The 22,735-nt window shown below is 39.8% G+C and overlaps 1 protein-coding gene and 1 pseudogene across 2 annotated transcripts in view; one reads left to right on the forward strand and one right to left on the reverse strand.

Moving 5' to 3' along the window:
• The window catches only part of capn7 (calpain 7), a 40,710-nt gene that overhangs the window by 15,564 nt on the left and 2,411 nt on the right, over positions 1 to 22,735 (forward strand). The window contains exons 11-19 of the mRNA XM_078539384.1: positions 825 to 931; positions 1,027 to 1,147; positions 3,148 to 3,292; positions 3,772 to 3,871; positions 6,076 to 6,211; positions 11,989 to 12,064; positions 16,559 to 16,704; positions 18,013 to 18,075; positions 19,966 to 20,096. Of these exons, the coding sequence (XP_078395510.1) occupies positions 825 to 931; positions 1,027 to 1,147; positions 3,148 to 3,292; positions 3,772 to 3,871; positions 6,076 to 6,211; positions 11,989 to 12,064; positions 16,559 to 16,704; positions 18,013 to 18,075; positions 19,966 to 20,096 (1,025 nt within the window). The remainder of the gene's footprint in view (positions 1 to 824; positions 932 to 1,026; positions 1,148 to 3,147; positions 3,293 to 3,771; positions 3,872 to 6,075; positions 6,212 to 11,988; positions 12,065 to 16,558; positions 16,705 to 18,012; positions 18,076 to 19,965; positions 20,097 to 22,735) is intronic.
• LOC144679093 (H/ACA ribonucleoprotein complex subunit 2-like protein pseudogene) lies at positions 14,235 to 15,724 on the reverse strand (annotated as a pseudogene). Its single transcript, XR_013576244.1, has one exon. The product of XR_013576244.1 is annotated as an H/ACA ribonucleoprotein complex subunit 2-like protein pseudogene (transcript).

The raw sequence follows: 22,735 nt of genomic DNA on the forward strand, positions 1-22,735 counted from the left end.
TAGCTCTTTAAAATGGGAACTGAATTATGTCTGCATGACCTGGTCCAATTCTCCTTTGCCTTCCAATCCTGTTTAGTCGGAAAGCGACACTCAATTCCCGATGTGCATTGCAACAAGGGAACCTTTTCTTTAAGCTTTTCTTAGTGGTTTCTATTAAGTTTGCATTTCTGGAAATAAGCTTTGAAAAAAGCAGGTGTGAAGCACCAGATATTATAGATTTACTTGGTTTCCCCTTGTACTGCGCAAAAAGATGCTAAGTATATTTAAATATAATTTAACTTCGAGTTCTGAAGAAGAGTCATATTGGACTCGACATTCACTCTTTCTCCACAAATGCTGCCCGACCTGCTGAGTTTTCCCATCACCTTCTGGTTTTATTTTATAAGCAATTTTCTCTAGTTTGCCAGTAGAATGCTTTGGAGATGCTTTTGCTGTGCCACCCAGGACTCTTGGTGCTATAAGCAGCCTTCCATCACCCTTCCAGTAATGGAAGTTGTTTTAAACAGAACCCCAAGTTCGCTTCTAATAAGTCTGTCAGCAGCCTTGACTTTAGTGGACCCCAAAAGTTTAGGTCAATAATTTGTACCTCCTGTACATTTCTAGCTGCAAAGAGGTTCGGATGTTTTTGGTGCCTGTAATATTTTATTTCATATCCAGGTGTGATGTAATTTGAGTGTTCAGATAAAAGCATAATTGTATTTTGAACCACATGTGACCAAATCAAAGGCATCAGGTTTCAAATCTTTGAAGCTCGGTGCATTTGGCTTCCAATTCTGGCCATATAACGTAGTCTATAAAATTGTGCATTTTGTTTAACACTGCAGAACATTGATCTTCATGCTTTGACTGGCTGGATACCAGAGCGAATTGCGATGCATTCGGACAATCAGAAGTTTGATTACGAGGGCACTTTCAGAATGCTGTATCAAAGGTAACCTTAGACCACTGTTGAAGCATCAGTAAAGGCTTTCAAAGGGCTTCAGTCAGTGCTTTGAGAATATTTTTTAATATGTCCAAATTCAACAGGTTTCATAAGGGAGATGTTCTAATTACCACAGCGACCGGCATTATGAGTGAGGAAGAGGGAGAGCAATGGGGGCTCGTACCGACACACGCATATGCTGTTCTCGACATCCGGGAATACAAGGTAACAAAATGTTTCCACATGCAGCAGACAGAATGGGCCAGCCCATTTCCAGGTACAATTAGATCCTTAATGGGAGTCCTAACAGCAGATTTGGTATCCGATTTGATCTGTTGTCGGTATCACTGCCCAACTTGATGAGCAGTTTAAAATACACTCTTTATCCCTTCTAACTCAGTACATAATGGGGTCACTGGAATGAATCCATGTGGGTAAGTGATGTTTATGCCATCGGAGTTTCAGCTATGCCTCACCCACTTTATTATAGAGGACACTGAGAACATATGGTTTACCTTCTAAGCTAATTGTCCACAGTTAAATCCCACAATGGAGATTTCATACCTGTAATGAATATAGCATCAACTCTTGACTTTACATTGAAATTAACTAATTATTGAGGCATTTTCTTTTTCTTTTTGAGTTGCCATGAATGAACAGGTATAGCTGCACTTAGTTACAACACTGGGTAAATTAACCTCAATATGCAAGATCAAGAGAAAATGTTTAATTCATCTTTTATTGTTTAATGGTTGCTTAGTTAAACAGATATTTTTAAATGTTACACAGAGGAAAAGGTGTTAGATTTATAGTTTAGGGGTGAAGTAAACACTGTATGTAGCTTAGTACCCATCAGCAATGACTAGGGAGGTGTGAACCCTGGACAGTGGCTTGAATGGTGAAAGAAAGTGATTCCAGTATGTGGTATTGGTTTTTGCTGCTGTGGTAGTCTGATACAAGGGACTGAAGCCTTTGGGTCTTTGTAGTTCCATTACCATAGCTAAATGCATGTGCAGGTGAGTAGGTTGGTATCAGTCTTGCATTGCTTCACAGTTAATAATAGCATCTGATCTTAATGCATCTATATCTATTAATCAATTAATATATTGTATTCATGAACATTTCCTGCTAACTTTTTTCATTATTGATTCCTGTGATTGATTTTATCATGGAAATTGCCAGTGGGAACTTGCCATAGAGCATTACACTCTTTCCCTCTTTCCCCCCAGCCCTCCATGAAGGTGCTGGAGTACGATCACTGCTGGGAGGGTGTAATTACAGCATGACAGGTTTAGGTAGGCAAATTCCCACCCAGCTGTGCACATAGGAATTTATAATAGAAATATAAAAAAGAAACACTTGCATTTATGTAGTGTCTTTCACGAACTCAGGGCATCCCAAAACGCTTTACAGCCAATGAAGTATTTTTTGAACAGTAGTCACTATTATAATGTAGAAAATGCAGCAGCTGTTTTATGTAGGTTTCCCCCAAACAGCAATGTGATAATGACTAGGTATTTTCTTAAGTGATGCTTGATTGGGGGATAATGTTGTCCAGGGGAACGTCTACGTCCTCCTGAGAGAATAGGTTTAACACCTCATCCGAAAGACAGCACCATTGCCAATGCAGTTTTCCCTCTGCTGCACTGGGATCCCATCCTAGATTTTTGTGTTCAGTTCTCTGGAATTTAAAAATAAGGATAGAATTAGTTCTTTAAAATAGGAAGTGAATTATGTCTGCATGACCTGGTCCTCTTCCTCCTTTATTTTAGTCGGAAAGCTACACTCGATCTTGATTACCGATGTGTAGTGTCACAAGGAAACCTTTTCTTTAAGTTGTTCTCAGTGGTTTCTATTAGGTTTGCGTTTCAGGAAATAAGATTTGAGAAAAGCACATGCGAAGTACCAGATATTATAGATTTACTTCCTCCCGTGTACTGCGCAAAAAGATGCTAACTATATTTAAATATAATTTAACTTTCGTAAATTCTAGATCTGATCTCAAGGTAAGGCCTGTAACCAAAGTCTAAGTTGCTGAAGTATTGAAAACTGTTTAAAAAACACACAAGTTTATTGTTAACACTTGTGTTTCTCCAGAAGCCTTCCTTGGGTTGTTCACATCCCTTTAGGAGGGTGTCTATATTTTAAGTAGTTCTCAGAATTTGCTGTGTTGCTTCTTAAGTGTTTGGATTTTTGAATTTTTTTTTGTTTTTGCTATCTTTTAGGGTCTTAAATTTCTTCAGCTTAAAAATCCATGGAGTCATTTGAGATGGAAAGGGCGGTACAGTGACAAGGATGAGAAAAGCTGGACCTCAGCTCTGCAGAAATATTTGAACTTTGATCCCAAAACGGCACAGAAAATAGACAATGGTAAGCTCTTGTAGTACAGGGAGAGGGGCAATTTTCATACAGTGGTTTCCTCTTGTTTTTAGTACTAACACAACAGCTGTATTGTATCTTTGGGCCTCCACATGTGTCTTAAATAGTGCAGATTTCCACTTGTAGCACTGGGACATTAAGGATTTCCTGGATGAAGAGTGTAGAGGAAAATCATGCAAGGACCACATATGCCTAAAAAAGGTTGTCCCAATTTTCTGCCCATTAACCTCAGTGGACAGAAATTTGAGACAGGCTTTGTATGGTTATTTGTATCCTTGCCTTACTTTCCTCCTACTGCTCCTACAAGACCATCCTTTATACCCTAGTAGCTTTACTGAGTCCAAGGACTTGAAGTTTTGCAAGCTGCCAACAATGTATTAAAAAGTTGTTTTGCTCAGTGTGTCAAGTTGAAAGTTGCAGAGGCACTCTTTGTTACACATTTTAATTTTGTAAACTCTTGCGCCTTTAAGGAATTTTCTGGATTAACTGGGAGGATCTTTGCCGGCACTATGATGTAATTTATTTGAGTTGGAATCCTGCACTGTTCAAAGAGTCAACCTATATTCACAGGTTAGTTAACACTGTGCCTTGCAGTACTTAATTTCTTTCGTTTCTGAGGGTAGTGTGACCTTGCATAGACTGAATCCTGCACTGTCAGAGGATGCAGGTGGGCATCAAAGATATCAGTGTTGTTTATAGCAACTCTTAGAGTTGCTGTAAGAGTCCTCTCAGCAGCCTGGCCAACATTCATCCCAACTCCATCAAATCTGAATGGCCATTTCCCCTCACTTGCTGATTGTGGGATATAGGAAATAGAAAATAGGAGCAGGAGTAAGCCATTCAGCCCTTCGAGCCTGCTCCACCATTCATTATGATCCTGGCTGATCATCCAACTCAATAGCCTGCTCCCGCTTTCTCCCCATATCCTTTGATTCCTTTCACCCCAAGAGCTATATCTAACTCCTTCTTGAAAACATACAATGTTTTGGCCTCAACTACTTTCTGTGGTAGCGAATTCCATAGGCTCACCACTCTCTGGGTGAAGAAATTTCTCCTCATCTCAGTCCTAAATGGCCTGCCCCGTATCCTCAGACTGTGACCCCTGGTTCTGGACTTCCCCCACCATCAGTAACATCCTTTCTGCATCTACCCTGTCTAGTCCTGTTAGAATTTTATAGGTTTCTATGAGATCCCACCTCACTCTTCTGAACTCCAGCGAATATAATCCTAAACGACTCAATCTCTCCTCGTATGTCAGTCCCACTATCTCAGGAATCAGTCTGGTAAGCCTTCGCTGCACTCCCTCTATAACAAGAACATCCTTCCTCAGATAAGGAGACCAAAACTGCACACAGTATTCCATGTGTGGTCTCACCAAGGCCCTGTATAATTGCTGCAAGACATTCCTGCTCCTGTACATTGCTGTATGCAAGTTTTAGTGGTTATTTTTGTCCACATAAAAGTGGGTATGTTTAAAAAGTAATTTGTTGAAGTGCTTTGAGACTTTCAGGATGTGAGTGTTGTTGGCAAGGCCAGCATTTGTTGCCTGTCTCTAGTTGTGCTGAGAAGGTGGTGGGCCATCTTGAGCCATTACAGTCCATGTAAGGATTTGTGATGATCTGTGTAATGATTTGATACAACTGAGTGCCTTGCTAGACTGCTTGAGAAGGCAGTTTGAGTCAGCAATGTTGCTCTATGATTGGAGCCACATGTAGGCCAGACTGGGTGGGGATGCTAGGTTGCTTCCCTCAAATGACGTTAGTGAATCAGTTGGGGTCTAACTACAATATGACAGCTTCATAGTCATGTTTTTTATTTGAGACACGATAAACCATGATATAAATTACAGTTTATTTTCTTATTGACATCACCTGTATCATCTTCACTGACTTGTCAGCCACTAATGTGTCCTTTACATTATGACTGCTCTATTCAGGCAAAGTCATTTCCTCTTAACAATCTGTATTTGCTTTGTAAGGGTGGTCTCCATCTAAACAAGTTATTTCCCTATTCCTGGCTTTATAATGAAGTATATTTGCTGAGAGATTCTTCAGATTCCAGCATTACATTTTTCTAACTTATAAATTTGTTTTTTATATTATATTTAATATGACATTTAAAAGCATATCAATGACAATCTGGCAAATAAAATTTTTTAAAAATTCCTCCTCGCTCTGCCAGAGTAAAGTTTCCTATTTAGGAGATATTTTCTATCCATATAATTAGTTAATATTGTAGTGATCCTAAAATCTTGCTGATTGAGCAGTGTTGTTTTGTGACTCCCATACACCAGTCAGATCTAAGGAAGCTTTTTTTTTGTTTTCTACTTTTAATTTTAACTTCCTATTTCAAAAATTATTTTGACCGTTCTTTCCTACTTTTAATTCTGTACGTGATACAAATGACTTCTCCCAGCTGACCTGAATCCCCTCCACCTACCCCCAACCACCAACCCAGTTTCTTTGACCTTTCGAGTGTGCTGTTGAAGTTCCAGAGCCTCCTCTGCTTCTTCACTTTATCTGACTGCTGCATTTTGCCTGCCTCATTTTCCTTTCCTCACTCAATTGTTCCTCTGCCTAGCCCACACCCTGCATTACAATGGATGAAGTCAAAAGAGATCAATGTTGCCTATCAGGTAATAATCCATGAATAACTTGCATTTCAGCATTCTTTGCTGTGGGTATTATTTATCACCAACAAAACAGATTTAAATCAGCTGCTTAATTCTTTCATATTATTTCACCTTGAATCACAAAATAACAATTTTTCCACAGTACTTGGGATGCAAAGCAAGGGCCTGTGAAAGATGTGTACAGCCTGGCTAACAACCCACAGTACAAACTGGAGGTGCAGTGTCCACAAGGTGGTGCTGTAGTTTGGGTTCTACTGACGAGACACATCATTGACAAGGTAAGCAGGTAGTAGAGGCTGTTGAGGCATTTACTTGGCTGGCCTGGTTTAGCTACAACCCTAACATCTTTTGCACCACCTTAATTCAAATGCTAATTGAATCCCTGGAATCCATGCCTTTGCAGTCACTCTGACGATACGAGCAATATGCGCTCTGTATACATTACGTATCTGTCTTGATCTATCTCTTTACTGCCACATTAGAATGCTTTTGCAATTTGCAAGCCTTTATCTTTAATCAAAGAATGATGACAAACCCAGAAAGAGGCCATTCAGTCTGTTGTGTCTATGCTGGTGATGTAGTGCATCTAGTCTGGTGGAAAGCTCAGCAATTTCCACTTTTGTTCTGTACATTAATATTTACGTGCAGGTCCTATGGTAAAGAACCTGGAACCCGCTGCTATCAATGCTAGTGGAAGCAGAGACAATGAACGATTTCAAAAGGAAATTGGACGGGCACTTGAGGAACCTAAACTTGCAGGGTTATGGGGATTGAGTCGAGGAATGGAAGTGACTGGACTGCTCTACAGAGAGCTGGCATGGATTCAGTGGGCTGAGCGGTCTCCTTTGCCATCATGATCACTCAATACCTTAAATCTGTCTCCCTTAGTCTTTGCATCATCTAATGGGAATTTGACTACCTTATCTTAACCTGTCATAGTCTTCTGCACCCCTATCGAATCTCCCTTCAATCTCCTTTGCTCCAACGAGAACAACCCAGCTTCTACAACCTAAACTTGTAGCTAAAATTCCTTATCCCTGGAACCATTCTGGTAAATCTGCTCAGCACGCCCTCAAGGACACATTGTAAAATGTTTTCTGAGAGGAGATTGGCAAGAGGGATATTTATGTTGAATTCTGTGATACAGAAAACATTTTGTCACAATGGCCATCAATCTTATGTGAAGGAACCTTTCTTTTGCGTTCAGCCTGGATTACCAACCCTTCAATAATATACAATCGTTTTTTCCACTGATTACCAAGAGTACCTCTAAAATGTATTTTTCCCCCAAGCTGTGGACTGATGCAGCAAAGCTTTAAATGCTGTACAGGGAAGGAAAGGGGAAGTAATCTATTTTAGAAAGAAGGTAAACTCCTGTGGCAGCTTGTGTTCCTGGTCTTCTAAATCACTGTGGCACAAAATAGTCAGGAATTGTGTCTGTGATTTTCCACGTGGTAAGGCTCTGGTTTCAACTGGGATATTGTGGCTGGAGGCTGTCTGGGGGCACAGAGAATTTAAGAGGCCAAATCCATCCATGCTGCACTTGCGCATTTAATAATGAGCTTGAGAGCAACATATGCAGAAGGCTGAAATAAAGTATGTTGCATTATTGTAATTTGTCATGTCCGTGAGCTCTTGTGTAAAATAAAAGGCTAGAATTATAGACTTGACTGTAGCATGGGGCCCCTTGACAATGCAATTCATAATGCGTATTGAGAGAAATTAGCTAATCCTCATCCTTCTCTTCGTCTCCCTAAAAGTTGCAGTATGTGAAAGGTTTGTTGTTCCACGGGCTGCGAAGAAAGGAGTGAAGGAAGTAATGGTAGAAAAGTCGATTGTTAGCAAAAGAGGCAGGCATTTCTGCAGCTGAAAACATGACTCCAGGGTGGCACGTTACCTTCCTGGTGCAGGGTCAAGGATGTCGTTGAGAAGCTGCAGAACAACCTGAGGTGGGAGGGAGGCCATTGTCCATGGGACTCTCAAATCTAGACATCCCCTAGATGGCAAAGAGCATACAGAGTAAGCTAAAGCAAAAAAAAAGCTTATGTCAGATGCCAAAAGCTCAGTACTGCAGAAAACCTAGAGAAGCATCACAAGTGAAGTGGTGCAATTAAAAAGGAAATTGGGGAAGCAGAGAGGGCATCAAAACATAATTGCAAATAAAATCGTGGATAACCCAAAGACGTTTTATAAATACATAAAGAGTAGGGCCAATTAGAGACCAAAAAGGTAACTTGTCTGTGGAGGCAAAGACATGAGTATGGTTCTTAATAAATACTTTGCATCTGTTTTCACAAAAGAAGGGGAGCGAAGCGAACATTGTAGTTGAGACAAGGAATGTGAAATATTGGATTAATAAACATAGTGAGGGAAGAAATATTAAGGTGTCTAGCATCCTTGAAAGTGGATAAATTACTAGGCTTGGAAGAAATTGTATCCCAGGCTGCTAAGGGAAGAAATAGTGGAAGTTCTGACCACCATTTTACAATCCTCTCTGGCTGCAGGCATGGTACTGGAGGACCACTGACATTATGTCGTTGTTTAAAAAAGGAGGAATTACAGGTCAGTCAGCTTAATTTCAACAGTGGGCAAATTATTGGAAAACATTCTGAACATATGTATCGTATTTTACAAAGGCATGGATTAATCAAGGACAGTCAGCATGGATTTGCCAAGGGAAGATCATGTCTGACTAACATGATCTAATTTTTGAGGAGGTAATGGTGGGGTGGGGGGATGTCAATGAGGGTAGTCCATTTGATGTAGTCTGCATGGATTTTAGCAATGTTTTTGACAAGGTCCCACATGGCAGACTGATCAGAAAATTAAAAACTCATGGGATCAAAGAAAAAGTGGCGAGTTTGATTCAAAATTGGCTCAGTTACACTGAACAAAGAGATATAGCAGACTGGTGTTTTTGTGACTGGAAGACTGTCTCCGAGGGGTTCCTCGGGGCTCAGTACTATCCCTTGCTGTGTGTTATATATTAGTGATTTCAACACAGATATTGAACTTAGGAACTAGGAGCAGGAGTAAGCAATTCAGCCCCTCGAGCCTGCCCTGCCATTCAATACGACCTTGGCTGATCTCATTTTGGCCTCAACTCCAATTTCCTGCCCTCTCCCCATAACCTTTCAACCCATTACTAATTAAAAATCTGTCTACCTCCTCAAATTTATTCAGCATCCCGACATCCACTGCACTCTGAGGTAGTGAATTCCACAGATTCACCATCCTTTGAGAAAAGTAATCCCTCCTCATCTCTGATTTAAATCTACCACCCCTTAGCCTAAAACTATGGCCTCTCGTTATAGAATGCTCCACAAGGAGAAACATCCGCTCCACGTCTACTTTGTCTACCCCCTTTAGCATCTTATATATCTCAATTAGATCTCCTCTCATCCTTCTAAACTGTAGCGAGTATAGGCCTAAACTGCTCAATCTCTCCTCATAGGACAAGCCCCACATCTCTGGAATCAATGTAGTGAACCTCCTCTGAACTGCCTCCAATGCAACTACAAACTTCCTCAAGTAAGGGGACCAAAACTGTGCATAGTACTCCAGTTGCGGTCTCACCAATGCTTTGTACAGATGCAGTCTCACCAATGCCTTGTACAGTTGCAACAACACTTCCCTATTTTTATACTCTATTCCTTTAGCAACAAATGCCAAAATTCCATTTGCCTTCCTTATTACCTGCTGTACCTGCATACTAGCTTTCAGCGATTCATGCACAAGGATACACAGATCCCTCTACGCTGAAGCATTCTGAAGTTTCTCTCCATATTGGGTGCATGATTAAGAAGTTTCTTGATAAGAAAATTTGTCATGTGTTTGATAGTTGTTATGACACAGCTGATGGTAAGGGTTTTCCCAGAGGGAAACTTGAAACAATTGTCATAATCTATTTTTGCAATTTGTATGTTTCGAGATGCAGGCTTTGAATTCAGTAGTAGTACCATCAGGCCTCGAGATTTTTTATATAAAACTTAAACATTTAATTTAATAACAAACACATACAGGTCCACAAATTGCTACCCTAATAACCTTTAAACTCCAAATCGCCAAATAATTCACTCCCAGATAAATCTTCACCAAGGCAACAATAACCTATAGACTTTAAACAGACATTTGACCTTACAAATTCAAAATGAGGTTCCTTGCAGACACAGTTGCAGGCATACAAGCTGGTTAGATCTTAAATGCTTCCTCTTACACACACAAACTCCTTTCTGTTTATACCTAGCTTCCCCTTTGAATGTAAATTTTCCATTTTATTACTAGGTTTTTTAATTTCACCTCTTCTAACAATAACACCCTTTGATTCCACCAATTTTATTAGTAAGCTGAAAAAAATAAACACGTTGCTTGGCGTCTTCTAGCTAGGTGCAAGATTTCACCCCCAGCCTTGAATGGTTTATTCAACAAATGCAAATGTACCCGACATCTATGTTTCTAAACTTCCCCATGTTTATCTAATTACCATTTCAAACCTCCTCCTTTCTATACATCAAAGCACCCAGAATAGATGGCTTTAATCCAATTAAGACACACACACAGACAAGACACCCATACAGTATTTTTAAAAATAATTTCCAATAATATTATAGACGTTAATCTCTTCGTGACATAGTGAGGAAGGAAACTAGGCTGCAGGAAGTCATCAGTGGACTGGTCAGATGGGCAGAAATGTGGTAAATGGGATTCAATCCAGAGAAATGTGAGATAAGGCATTTTGGGGAGGACACACAAGGCAAGGGATATATAATAAATGGTAGGTTTCTGCAAAGCATAGAGGAACAAAGGGACCTTGGAGTGTATGTCCTTTGATCCTAGATGGTAGCAAGACTGACATGAATAAGGTGATCAAAAAAGCATACAGAATGCTTTCCTTTATTAGCTGAAGCCTAGAATGTAAAGCAGGGTGGTTATGCTAGAACTGTATAAAACACTAATTAGAGTGCAACTAGAGAACTCGTCATAGCATCACATGAAGGATATGGTTGCATTACAAAGGAGATTTATGAAGAATAGCCAGGATGGAGAATTTTAGCAATGAAGAAAGATTAAATAGGCTGGATTTGTTTTCTTTGGAACAGAGGAGGTTGAGGGGATTTAATTGAAGTGTATAACATTGAGGGGTCTAGATAGAGTGGATAGAGGGGACCTCTATCTGTTAGTAGAAAAGTCAATGTCTAGGCGATATAGATTTAAAGCAATTGGTAGAAGAGCTAGAGACGAATTGAGAAATGTTTTCACCCAGATGGTGGTGGGGGATCTGGAACTCACTGCCTGAAAGGGTGGCAGAGGCAGAAACTCTTATCATATTTTTTAAAAATGGATATGCATTTGTGGTGCTATAACCTGCAGGGCTGCGGACCAAGTGCTGGAAGATGGAATTAGACTGGACTCTCTTTCTATAACTCTCTTTCAACCAGCACAGTCCCAATGGGCTGAATGACCTCCTTTTGCACTGTAAATCTTTTTATGTTTGTATGAAATTTTCATGGTTCTGCCTTTATATAAATTTAGGAGGAATGTTAAGGCATTGGAGAGGGTACAGAAAATATCTTCTAAGATAATAGCGCGCATGAGACTGTTAGGTTATGAGGAGATTCCAGAAAAATTGGAACTCTTTTCAATGTAACATGGAAGGTTGCAGAGCAATCTGATAGAGATATTCAAAATCCAGAAAGGTTTTGATGAGCTTATTGAAAAATAATTGTTTCCACTTGTCATTAACTGGAAGGAATAGATTTAAGATCATCAAAAGAATAAAGGGAGTGCAGTTTTTTTTTTGTCCAGATGGTTATTGGGGCATGGAATGCTCTACTAGAAATGATGATGGAAATACAATTGATAATAGCTTTTAAAAGGCAAGCAAACATATAATTGAATTTCTTTAAAGGGCATGAGACTGAGTAGATAGCTCTTTCAGAGACCTGGCACAGGTGCATTGGGCAGAAGGCTTTTACCTATGCTGTAAGGTTTATAAGAATTCTATGAAACTTTTTCACACTTTAACCTAATTGCTAAGTTTATATTCTTATTACAGGATGATTTTGCCCACAATCGAGAATTTATAACATTGGTAGTTTACCAGACTGGAGGAAAGAAGGTTTACTATCCAAGTAAGTATGACCTTTATGGAAATGGCAGACCTATAGGATTTTAGAGGAGCTCTGGGAAGGATAAAGTGAAGCCAGTGCATAAAACTTAAGAATAATGTTTTTTTTTTAAACCATTCTGATTGCATATAGAAAGGGAATAAATCACTACAAAAAGTAATATAGCAAGCCCAAGAACAAGGAATTCTAAAGTAACTTAAAACCAAAGCAGAAATATTTTAAAGTCCAGCATAATAAACTGTATTACTGAAAAAATAGAGACTTTTTTGTCGAAGCTTTTCATCTTGCACTCATCAGGATAATTCACAAGAAAATACCGATGTCCGGGGAAACAACATATTTATACTGTATGAGAAGAGAGTGCTGATTGGTTGGCAAGTGGACTCTGATTGGTAGAGGCATTGCCATGGAGAATGCATCAATTGATTATGACTGACAGTTAACTGCTGCTAAGTATTGGTTGAAATTTAAACCAGACAGCTTGACACTGGTCAAGATATTGCCATGGGGAATGAACCAGCAAATGGATGTCACCTATTTTGGTTAGCTGCAATAGATGCAGTGTGTGTACTTGTCCTTTCTGTCTGCAAAGAACAGAGCCCTGTGTATTAATATATGTAGCTTCCAGTACACGCAAATGCACCAAACCGCAAGCCTGACTGACTATATTAAATTGGACACTATAAGGAATGTGATTTGTACAGAAGTGAGTGGAGAAGTTCAGTGAATGATGAACAAGGAGACCTGATAGAATTATGGACTATAAAGAGTGAAAAGGATCCCAAAGGATTTTTGTACTTGTTGATCTCTCATGGTGCCATACCAGATCAAAGACCAAGTGTAGTCTGAGCAAGCGGGATTAAAAATGAATAGTGGAAATCCAATCAGGTTCATTTAACTTGCACTGTGAGCATAGATTTATAGGACACAAATATGAAATCCACAAGCCTCGAGCAAATTTGAGATTTAAAAAAATGTCATTCCACAGGTTTGTAGAAATGTGAAATGGAATTTTTGATAAATCCATTTATGGTAGATCAGCTAATTAATTTTATTTTTTTTAAATTGTCCTTTTGGGTTAGGAATTAAATTAAAGGCTGGGATTAGAAATGGATTTAGAGTTGATCACAGTTTTGTAGGCAAATGTCACAGCCAATTTGTGCACGGCCAAGTTCCATAAACGACCAGATAATCTGAATTTAAATCTCTACTGCAACAACCCGTATTTATATAACAACTTTTAACATAGTAAAATGCCTCAAAGGGTTAAACAGGAGCATTATCAAACAAAATTTGACACCAAGCCAGAGAAGGTATTAGGGCAAGTGATTAAAAACTTGGTCAAAAAGATAGGTTTTTAAGGAGCATCTTAAAGGAGAGTAAAGAGACAAATTGGCTTAGCGGAGGAATTCCAGAGTTTGAAGGCTAAGCTGCTGAAGGAATGACCACCGTTAATGATGCAAAGGAAATCCAGGATGCACAAGAGACCGGATTTATCCGATCTTTGTAGGAATGGAAGAGGTTACAGAATTATAAGGGAGTGAGATTATGGAGGAATATGAAGACGAATGAAAATTTTGGAATGGAAGTTGTGGTTCAGGACCCAGTGTAGATCAGCAAGCATAGAGATTATGGATGAATGGGACTTGATACAAGTTCAAATATTTGCTGTAGACTTTTGGATGAGTTTAGCTTTATGGAGGGTACAAGATGGTAAGCCGGTCAGGTGGGCATTGGGATAGTTGAGTCTAGAGGTAACAAAAGCAGGCTGGAGACAGAAGCTGCTACGGAGGTGAAAGTAGACAGTCTTTTTGATGGAGGGAATATGGGTTCGGGATCTGTTAAGGGTCAAATCACGGCAAGTTTGGGAGCAGTCATCCTTTACCTGAGATAATGGCCAGGGAGGAGGATGGAAACAGTGGCTAGGAAACAGACTTTGTGGGAGGTCCCACAAACCTCTACCTCCAGAATTATGTCTCTTTACCATGTTAGCTAACAAATTAATCAGATATTGTGAAATGTTTGTGGTACCATTTAATGTTATTGTAATTTCCTGACTGTTATATGGACCTTATCGTTGAACTACTAGTCAGTTCAGGGTTTGGTAAATGGGTGATTTCAGACCTTTTATTTTTTTTTTTTCATTTGCTTACAGTGTTTGAAAAAAAACAAATATTAATCACTTTCTTTTATTAAAGACTTTTGCAAACTTTGTACAAAAGATAAAAATATTTACCAAATTGCTGTAGCTGGTACAAAAGTGAGACTCTTGATCTAACTTGTACAAGAGAAATTTCCAAGTGCATTTTACATAAACCTGACAAGCTGGACAGATGAATTGGAAATATTTATGATTCTTGCCACTAGGCCATGACACATATTGAAACACCCTCACTCGTTTTAAAGTGAACACATTAATCTGAATGGTATTTTATGTTATCTCACAAAAAAAGAGAGATTCTTTTGTGATATACAAGAACAATAAACAGTTGCTGGGGATTCCAAACCATTTGTTGAACTCCAATGGCACTGAATATAGAGCAGTCTCCTTAAAGGAACCAGTGAAGGCGGTTCCAAAAACAGCAACAAAAAAAAAGTGTCACTCTTTATAAGGGGGATAGGCCAGGAGTAATGCAACTCCTCTTGCCTGCTGCTGGTTGCTCAGAGTTTTCCAACTCTCAGGATTGTTTCCCCTTTAAAGGAATACTGATAGTGTGGCTCTGCAAATTTCCCCCACCTCAAGAAAGCTGAGCTGCAGATCAGCCTTGTTGAAGCACTAGTAACTCGCTAAAATTACTAGGCGAGACCGAATCACTGAAATGGTTTGTGGCTCTTGTTGATGCTATCAGACAAACAACACAATCATCTTCACCCATCCAATGTTCACCCAACCCAAAATATTAGCCCCAGGATTTTTAGTTTCATTGACATTGTCCTAAGCCAAGTGAACAACCCTCGGAACGCAAAGAAAACAGGCAACTTTCTTTTTCAGATAAAAAAAAAACTTAATAAGCATTGAAAATAACTAATTCTGCAACTGGCAGGAAGAAACTATCCATTTCACAGATATCATTCATCCAGTGCAGCATATTGTGACAACACATTCAATGTCCATCGCAGATGGTTAAGAGTCTTGTTGGAGTCTTTCTTCATACAGGAAGGTTTAGTGACTGCACCTCATCTAAGCACTCAGTGTAAGCTTCCTGGTACTCTTCATGAGGTTTGATCAGTATCACACACGTTGGCCTTTTGGATCCTGCAGCAGCTCCCAGATCCATTTTGGAAGGGATATAAGCATAAGGAAGGCTGCTATCTTCACACAAGATTGATAGGTGGCTGTAAACATCAATCGGCAGAGTATCACCAGCCAGTATGACAATCCCCTTCTCCCCTTTGTTGATGAATTTCTGAACTTCCTTCACTCCACGGCGTATCTGCTTCACTTTTGCAGCTTTCTTCACGCATTTGTACAGCTTCTTGCTCAGTTTCCTGGAGGCCAGCGGCTGGGCAATCGCATTGACGTTCGCCACCAGCTCCTCGTAGGTTTTCTCCGACTCCTCATACTCCACCCTGTCCGTCTTCTCCTCCTTTATCTTGGGGGATTTCATTCTCTCCCAGTCCCTCTGGCTCTGTGGCAGCACCGAGCACAATCACCGCATGGCAGCAAGGCGGGCGGGCGGGCACGGGCATATTTTCTTGTATATAGAGCAGTCACATAAATAAATAGTCTGTTATTCAACAATGTTTTTGGACTGGTGAAAGTCAAAGATTTTGCAGGAAACCAATTTTGGTGCAAAGCAACTGCATTTAGTGTTGTGGTCAATTTGTTCTCAACATTCTGCTGCTGGTGTTAAAAATATGGTCAGGCCTCCTGTTATGTAGCTGAAGAAAGGCAATGAAATGATTAGCAATGGCTTAGAGGTATCTGAGAGCTGTACATGTGCCAGAAATCCTACAGTAACGGAGCAAGTGTATGTTTGAACCATAAGTGCTGGGATGTGAAAATCTTTGATCTGCACACATGTTAATTTTTGTAATAAATCTGCATCACACTGCTGTCAGTATTAAAAATATAATGAGATTTTAATATTCTGGGCTAACTATAGAAGTAACAATTAGGTAGTGAGAGGTTGCCGCCTCCTTGTCACCTCCTTTCCTGATTGCACATTAAATTTGTCCTTCATTCTGTCTCTCTAGATCTCCTTCAATATGACTGCCCCAGGGATACATATTTGCATTAAAGTGTCTCTGTATTAGAGCCAGATTGCTACCTAATTACAATGCCCTACATACTCCAAGCATGTAAGACTGTTGTTTTATGAATGGTGTTACTAAATGAAGATTAAGACTATGGTATTACTAATTAAAGATTAAAACTATAATTGCTGTCAGTTATGAGTCTGTACCAGATAAATTCAGAGCTATTCTTGGGTTGCATATGCTGAATTCTTAGCCTAGTTAGGTAGATTTAATTTCAAATATTATATTTAATTATAGGCGATCCTGCACCATACATTGATGGAATTCGAATAAACAGCCCTCATTACCTGACAAAGATCAAGTTGACCACGCCAGGCACAAATACGTTTACCTTAGTGGTGTCTCAATATGAGAAGCAGAACACCATCCATTACACGCTCAGGGTACGTAGGGTATTGCATCGCTTTCGCTTTGTCACTACTAACTGTAGGTTAAAACTATTATTTCAGTCAAATTATATACTCTGCCCAATGTGTCCAGACTGGTTCCTACCCAAGTGGCTGCGCTTCAAAGCTCTTCTGTGTGAAGTTTTTTTTTCAGGATTTCTGAAAGACATAATGAAATACTAAACAATGCAATTTCTTCCTTCCTTCCTACCTATCTGCCTAACAGGTTTGTCATTTGGCCCTTGCTATATAGCTGACTGATTCTAGGCCCTGGTAGGAATGAGTTGAGTCAAAGGTGGAAGCATGAGATCTGTACACTGAGTCATTGGAATCAGGTGGGTGTTGTAGGGAGGGGGAGTGGTGAGAAAAATACGTGTGACTGGAAGAAACTGGCAGGGCTAGAGACGAGGGGCAGTAGTGTAGTAGGAAACCAGGAAAAGAATACTTGCATATTTGTAGCATCATTCACAACCTCAAGACATCCCAAGGTGCTTTACAGCCAATTAACTACTTCTGAAGTGTAGTCACTGTTATAATGTAGCAATCACAACAGCCAATTAGTAAACAGCAATGCGGTAATGAGCAGATAATCTATTTTATTGGTTTTGGTCACCAGATAATGCTTAGGGCACCTGGAAAAGCTCCCTGCTTTTCTTCAAAATAGCAAGAACTTTTAAGTCCACCTGAGAAGACAGACCGGCACTTGTTTCAATGTCTCACCTGAAAGACAGCACCGCCAACGGTGCAACTCTCCCTCAGTAGTGATTTGAACTGTCAGACTAGATTTATGTGCTCAAGTCACTGGAATGGTACCTGAACGCACAACCTGAGTCAAAAGTGCTATCCAGGCACAGAGTTACAACTGTTAGTGCCAAGGTAGTAAGTTGTGGTTTGGAACAGCAGCCAGTGGATATGAGGTAACCCTGCATCAAAGAAAGGGGAGAGGGTGAAAGGGTTGCTTGAGAAAAGGGTTGCATAGCCCATTCCCACTCGCTGTCAGGACTCACATGTCATTAATGTAAGGGACCAGGTAGTGAATGGACCCTAACAGGAAATCAATGCGTTCTGGAGAGAAGAAAAACAAATTGAAGAAAAATATGATTTAAAAACAATAAACCGTGACTAAAATTGAAAAAATGCTGCTGAATAGTTTCCTTATAAATTATGATTTGTTAGTCTGTCACTTCTGTGGGATATTGAGTATCTCTAAGCTGTGTAGTTTATTTTCCTCAACTCTGATCTACTGGCACAAATTAACAGAAAATATGTTGATCAGTCATGGGATTTTTTTTTTCTTTCTAACAGGTATACGCTATGTGCAAATACACATTTTCAAAAATCCCATTTCCATACACGCACTATAAGAGGGTGAGTCTTTCTGGCTTACAAATGTCAGATTAAAATTGTATGTGTATCTGTTGATATTTTCATGTGGTTGCTGGGATTAGGAGTAGAGCTGTAATATTTTTTAAATAGTGTGTGTCCTGGTATGGTTTGGAATGGTGCAAGATAGTTGTCAAAAAAAGTTAACTCCATAAATCTCCAATCAGCTAAAGGAGATCTGAGGCGCAGCAATAAGAGCTGTCAGTTTAACCCAAAGTCACCGATCTAACACACAATGCAGCCTGGCACTCAATCTTCAGGCTTGTGAAGGGTCCCATGAATTCATGGTGTCGTTGCAAGTTGCAGTGTGTCTTCCCAAACAGAGATGGATGTTTTCCATTGGCTGACTTTTTCCATTTGATAATTTTCCTTCAAAGTTGATGAAGAACCTTCATTAAGTTAAGCCAGTAAAGGCAGTTCTTGCTTATCGAAAGGGAATAGAGGGCAGCTCTTAAGAAGAGTCATACAGACTCAATATGTTAACTCTGTTTCTCTCTGCACAGAAGCTGCTAGACCTGCTGAGTTTTTCCAGCATTTTCTGTTTTTGTAATAGAGTGGCACTGCTGTCCATAATTAAAATGAGAACATTTCTATGATTCCATGAAAACACTTGGATTCCACAGCATAGAAACTTCTTGCCAAACAGGAGGAGGCCATTCAGCCCATGGTGCCTGTGCCAGCTCTTTGAAGGAGCTTTTCAACTTAGTCCTGTCCCCCCTTAGAATTTTAGCAGTTCACCAAAGCCCAGAAGATGAAGATAGATGACTCTTTTGGGTATAATGCTTTGTTCAAACACAACTACTCTCATTAAGTCTGTGAAAGGCAGCATATTATTTCTCAGTAAATAACCATCCTTGTCACATCACCACCCTGACGCTTAATGTGCTGTGGATGAGTTTGCTCGCCTGGTTGCATTTTTCCAGTTACTGCACTGGGAGTTGGCTACTGCACTTGGCAATCATAATATTAGGAATTGACTGTTCAATCTAGTTGCCCCTAAATTTCATGGGGTAAATGTTTTCATGGAACTTTATCCTCAAAATAACATCCTGCCTATTCTACGTATTCCAAGTGTGTTTACAGCACAACTGATATATCAGGAATGTAATTCTGTTCTTTATCATTAATGGCAGTCACCTTGAATCACTTAAGTCACATAAGATTGACTTCTTAATAATTGGACACACTTCTATATTTTTTGTTAGAATGCAGATTATGGGTTGTCTAATAGAAGTATTTAAGATTGTGACAAGATGGGAGATGGTAGAGAGAAGCAGGCTATTTCCAGTAGAACAAAAGTCCATAAATAGAAGATTTAGAACAGAATGAAAGAGAAACTTTTCACATGAGAAATTGAGGCTATGCAATTTACTTTACAGGGTTGATGTTTGAGGCAAAAATTGTCAACATTCAAGATTAGATTGTATAGGTGGATGTAAAAGGGGATGAAGGGATATGGGAACAGGGTGGGTAAATGTGATTGGAACTATAAGCATGGATAGAGAGTAAATGCCAACACAGATGGGTTGAGCGAATGGCATGTTTCCGTATTGTAACTTCTATGTATTTCATTATTGATGCAAGGTTCTGTGCATTTCGAAACTGCTGTATTTTCGGCTGCAACATTACGTGCAGCTATTACAGATGGTTCACTGCTGATACTCAAATAATTTCAGGTGATGTTTCTGTCTGTTCACTCAGTCCCGCAGTTTAAAAATGGAAGAGCCCTTGATATAGCAGAACCATCAGGGATGAAAGAGTTTTGTTGATTTGATTTTCATTACCTGTTACAAGAGTGGCAAATGCTGAAATGTCTGTTCTGGAATTTCCATGGCTTGCATTATCAAAGCTTTTCTGTGTGTGTGATTGTGCCAGGTAAATGGTCAGTGGAAAGGTCAGAGTGCAGGAGGATGTGGGAATTACAGAGACAGCTACAAGAAGAATCCAGTGTATCAAATCACTGTCGAGAAAATTGGGCCATTGCTGATCGAACTGCGTGGGCCCAGGTCGGTAAAGAATCAAAATAACCTTGGATTCAGGAATAACTATTTGGTTTCTTTGTTTATTTTTGATCACAGTAGGAGCTGCACCTTTTTTATATATATATATATATATATATATATATATATTGAGACACTCTGCTTTTATTTTCAAGGTTGAAAATATCAAATATTGCAACATATACTACATAGAAATTGCAGCCCAGAGATGGACCATTCAAACCAACTGATCTATACCGGTGTTTATCCTTCACATGAGCCTCCTTCCACCCTACTTCATCTAACTCTTGTCAGCATATCCTTCTATCCCCTTTTTCCCTGATGTACTTATCAAGCTTCCTCTTAAATACATCTATGCTATTCGCCTCAACTATGCCATGTTTTGTTTTATTTGCTCATGGTATGTGGGGGTCACTGGCTAGTCCAGCATTTATTGCCCATCCTTAATTGGTCTTGAGAAGGTTGTGGTGAGCTGTCTTCTTGAACTGCTGAAGTCTACGTGGTAGCAGATTCACATTCTGACCATTCTGTGTTGTTTCTCCCGAATGCTTTATTGAATTTATTAGTGACATATATATTTATTAGTGGGAGAGAGTGACTATCTTTTATTTATGACACCTAGTTTTGGATTCTCCCATGAGTAGAAACATTTGGCCGAATCTCCCAGAGACTAGAGTACGACTGAAGAAGTACATCAGGATCCTGCAGGAGCCCTGCCATGCAGACCTATATGGGAATTGCCCAAGAAGTTTAAACTTCCAATGGGCAATTCCCCTGCTTCCAGGGACCATCCACAAATTTCCCAACACTGACCTAGAGTCGGAGACTTGGGATGGTTCCACAGGACTGAACTTACCCAGGAAACATTAGACACTTTAAAACCTAGCCTAACAGCTGGGCAATTCCACAACTGACCCGAATACCACCCCCCCAACCACCCAACTATCCCCTCAATCTGACCAGGCTACCCACCTGCTCATTCACTCATCCATTCACTAACATTCAAATACTGGACCTTTAAACTTGCCATACAGCAGCTAGTGCCATAAAAAGAGGATGTCTCCTGTCTTGTGACTCTACTCTGTTCCGACGGAGTTCCCTGAGGGACGCTGCACTACACATTCCTGTAACAGCCAAGATCGGAGATCCCGGATGAAATGCGCAGCAGTGTTGAGTCAGGAATCTTTGAGTGCAGCAGCAATCCGTTCATCATGGCCACCACTGCTTGGAACGGTCGGGTTATTGTCTCCATCTACCGTATCAAGCCTCATAATTTTAAATATCTTTATTAGGTTATCCTTCAGTGTTTTCTAGAAAAGATCCCTGTTCTGTTCGGTCTTTATGATTTTTTTGCTGTGTAAACGTAAATCTGGCACTTTCCTCGATATCCCCGCACCTTTTCTAAGAAAATTCTTTGTTGTAGTGAAGCTTAGCATATTTTCATCTCACAATGTTTCCTGGCTGCACTTTATAAACCTTGCGACTCAGAACGTGGAAAACACTTTGAGGCGTGACTGTGCTTGTTTTCCTCAGTATGTTATCTCTCTGCTCTCTATAAACCTCTTATCAAAACGGTAATACTTCTTTAATTTCAAAACAAAAAGTAATGAAATATAAATAAAGTTAGGAGAGGATCATGTTCTGTCAGGTACATGGGTCTCCTAATGCTGTGTAAGTGCAATTTGGGAAGCTGGGAAGGTATACCCCATGTGCAAGACATTATGTGTTATAGATATGTTACAAGATCAAAAGTAGCAAATCAATGAGGATGATCATTTTGACCAACCTTAAGGAATCCAGAAAGAACCTAAAGCCTCCCATTGCCCTATCTCATTATTTCTTGAATGATTCCATAGTTTTTGCCTCTGCTGCTGTATCTGGGAGTCCATTCCAAATGTTCACTCTTGTCTGCATGAGGAGGAATTTCTTATCAGTCTTAAAATTATGCAATTTCCTGAATTATCCCACTGTAAAAAATTATCCTGGTTTAACCTTTTCCATTCCCTTAACCATCTTATATTCCTCAATGTCCTAACACTATATATTGGGTAACTTTTTTTCCCCTCTAACCATGTTTGTGGAAGTCCCTCCCTCCCAGTCCCAAGTAGTAGTGGCTGAATGAGGAGCTTACTGTGCTGGGAAGTTGAACCTGTGTAATGACAGCAACAACTTGTATTTATATTACACCTTTAAAATAGTAAGATGTCCCACAGTGCTTCAGAGGAGCGTTATCGGACTATTAAACACCAAGCCAAATAAGGAGATATTATAACAAATGACCAAAAAGCTTGATCAAAGGTAGATTTGAAAGGAGCATCTTAATAGAGATGGGGAAGGTGAAGAGACAGAGAGGTTTAGGGAAGGAATTGGAGTTTAGAGATTAGCCAGCTAAAGACACAGCTGCCAATTGTGGGGTAAAGGAAGTGATGGATGCACAAAAATCCAGAATTGGAGGAATTTAGAAGTTCTGGAAGATCTTGTAGGGTTAGAGGAGTTTACAGTGATAGAAAGGGATGAAGCAATGAATGCATTTGAAACAAGGATGAGAATTTTTAAGTCAAGGTGTTAGGTGGACCAGGAGTAACTGTAGTTCAGCAAGCACAAGAGTAATGGGTGAATAGGACTTGGTGCGAGTTACGATACTC

Source organism: Cetorhinus maximus, chromosome 3, assembly GCF_964194155.1.
Source record: "Cetorhinus maximus chromosome 3, sCetMax3.hap1.1, whole genome shotgun sequence".
In the NCBI taxonomy this organism is placed as follows: Eukaryota; Metazoa; Chordata; class Chondrichthyes; order Lamniformes; family Cetorhinidae; genus Cetorhinus; species Cetorhinus maximus.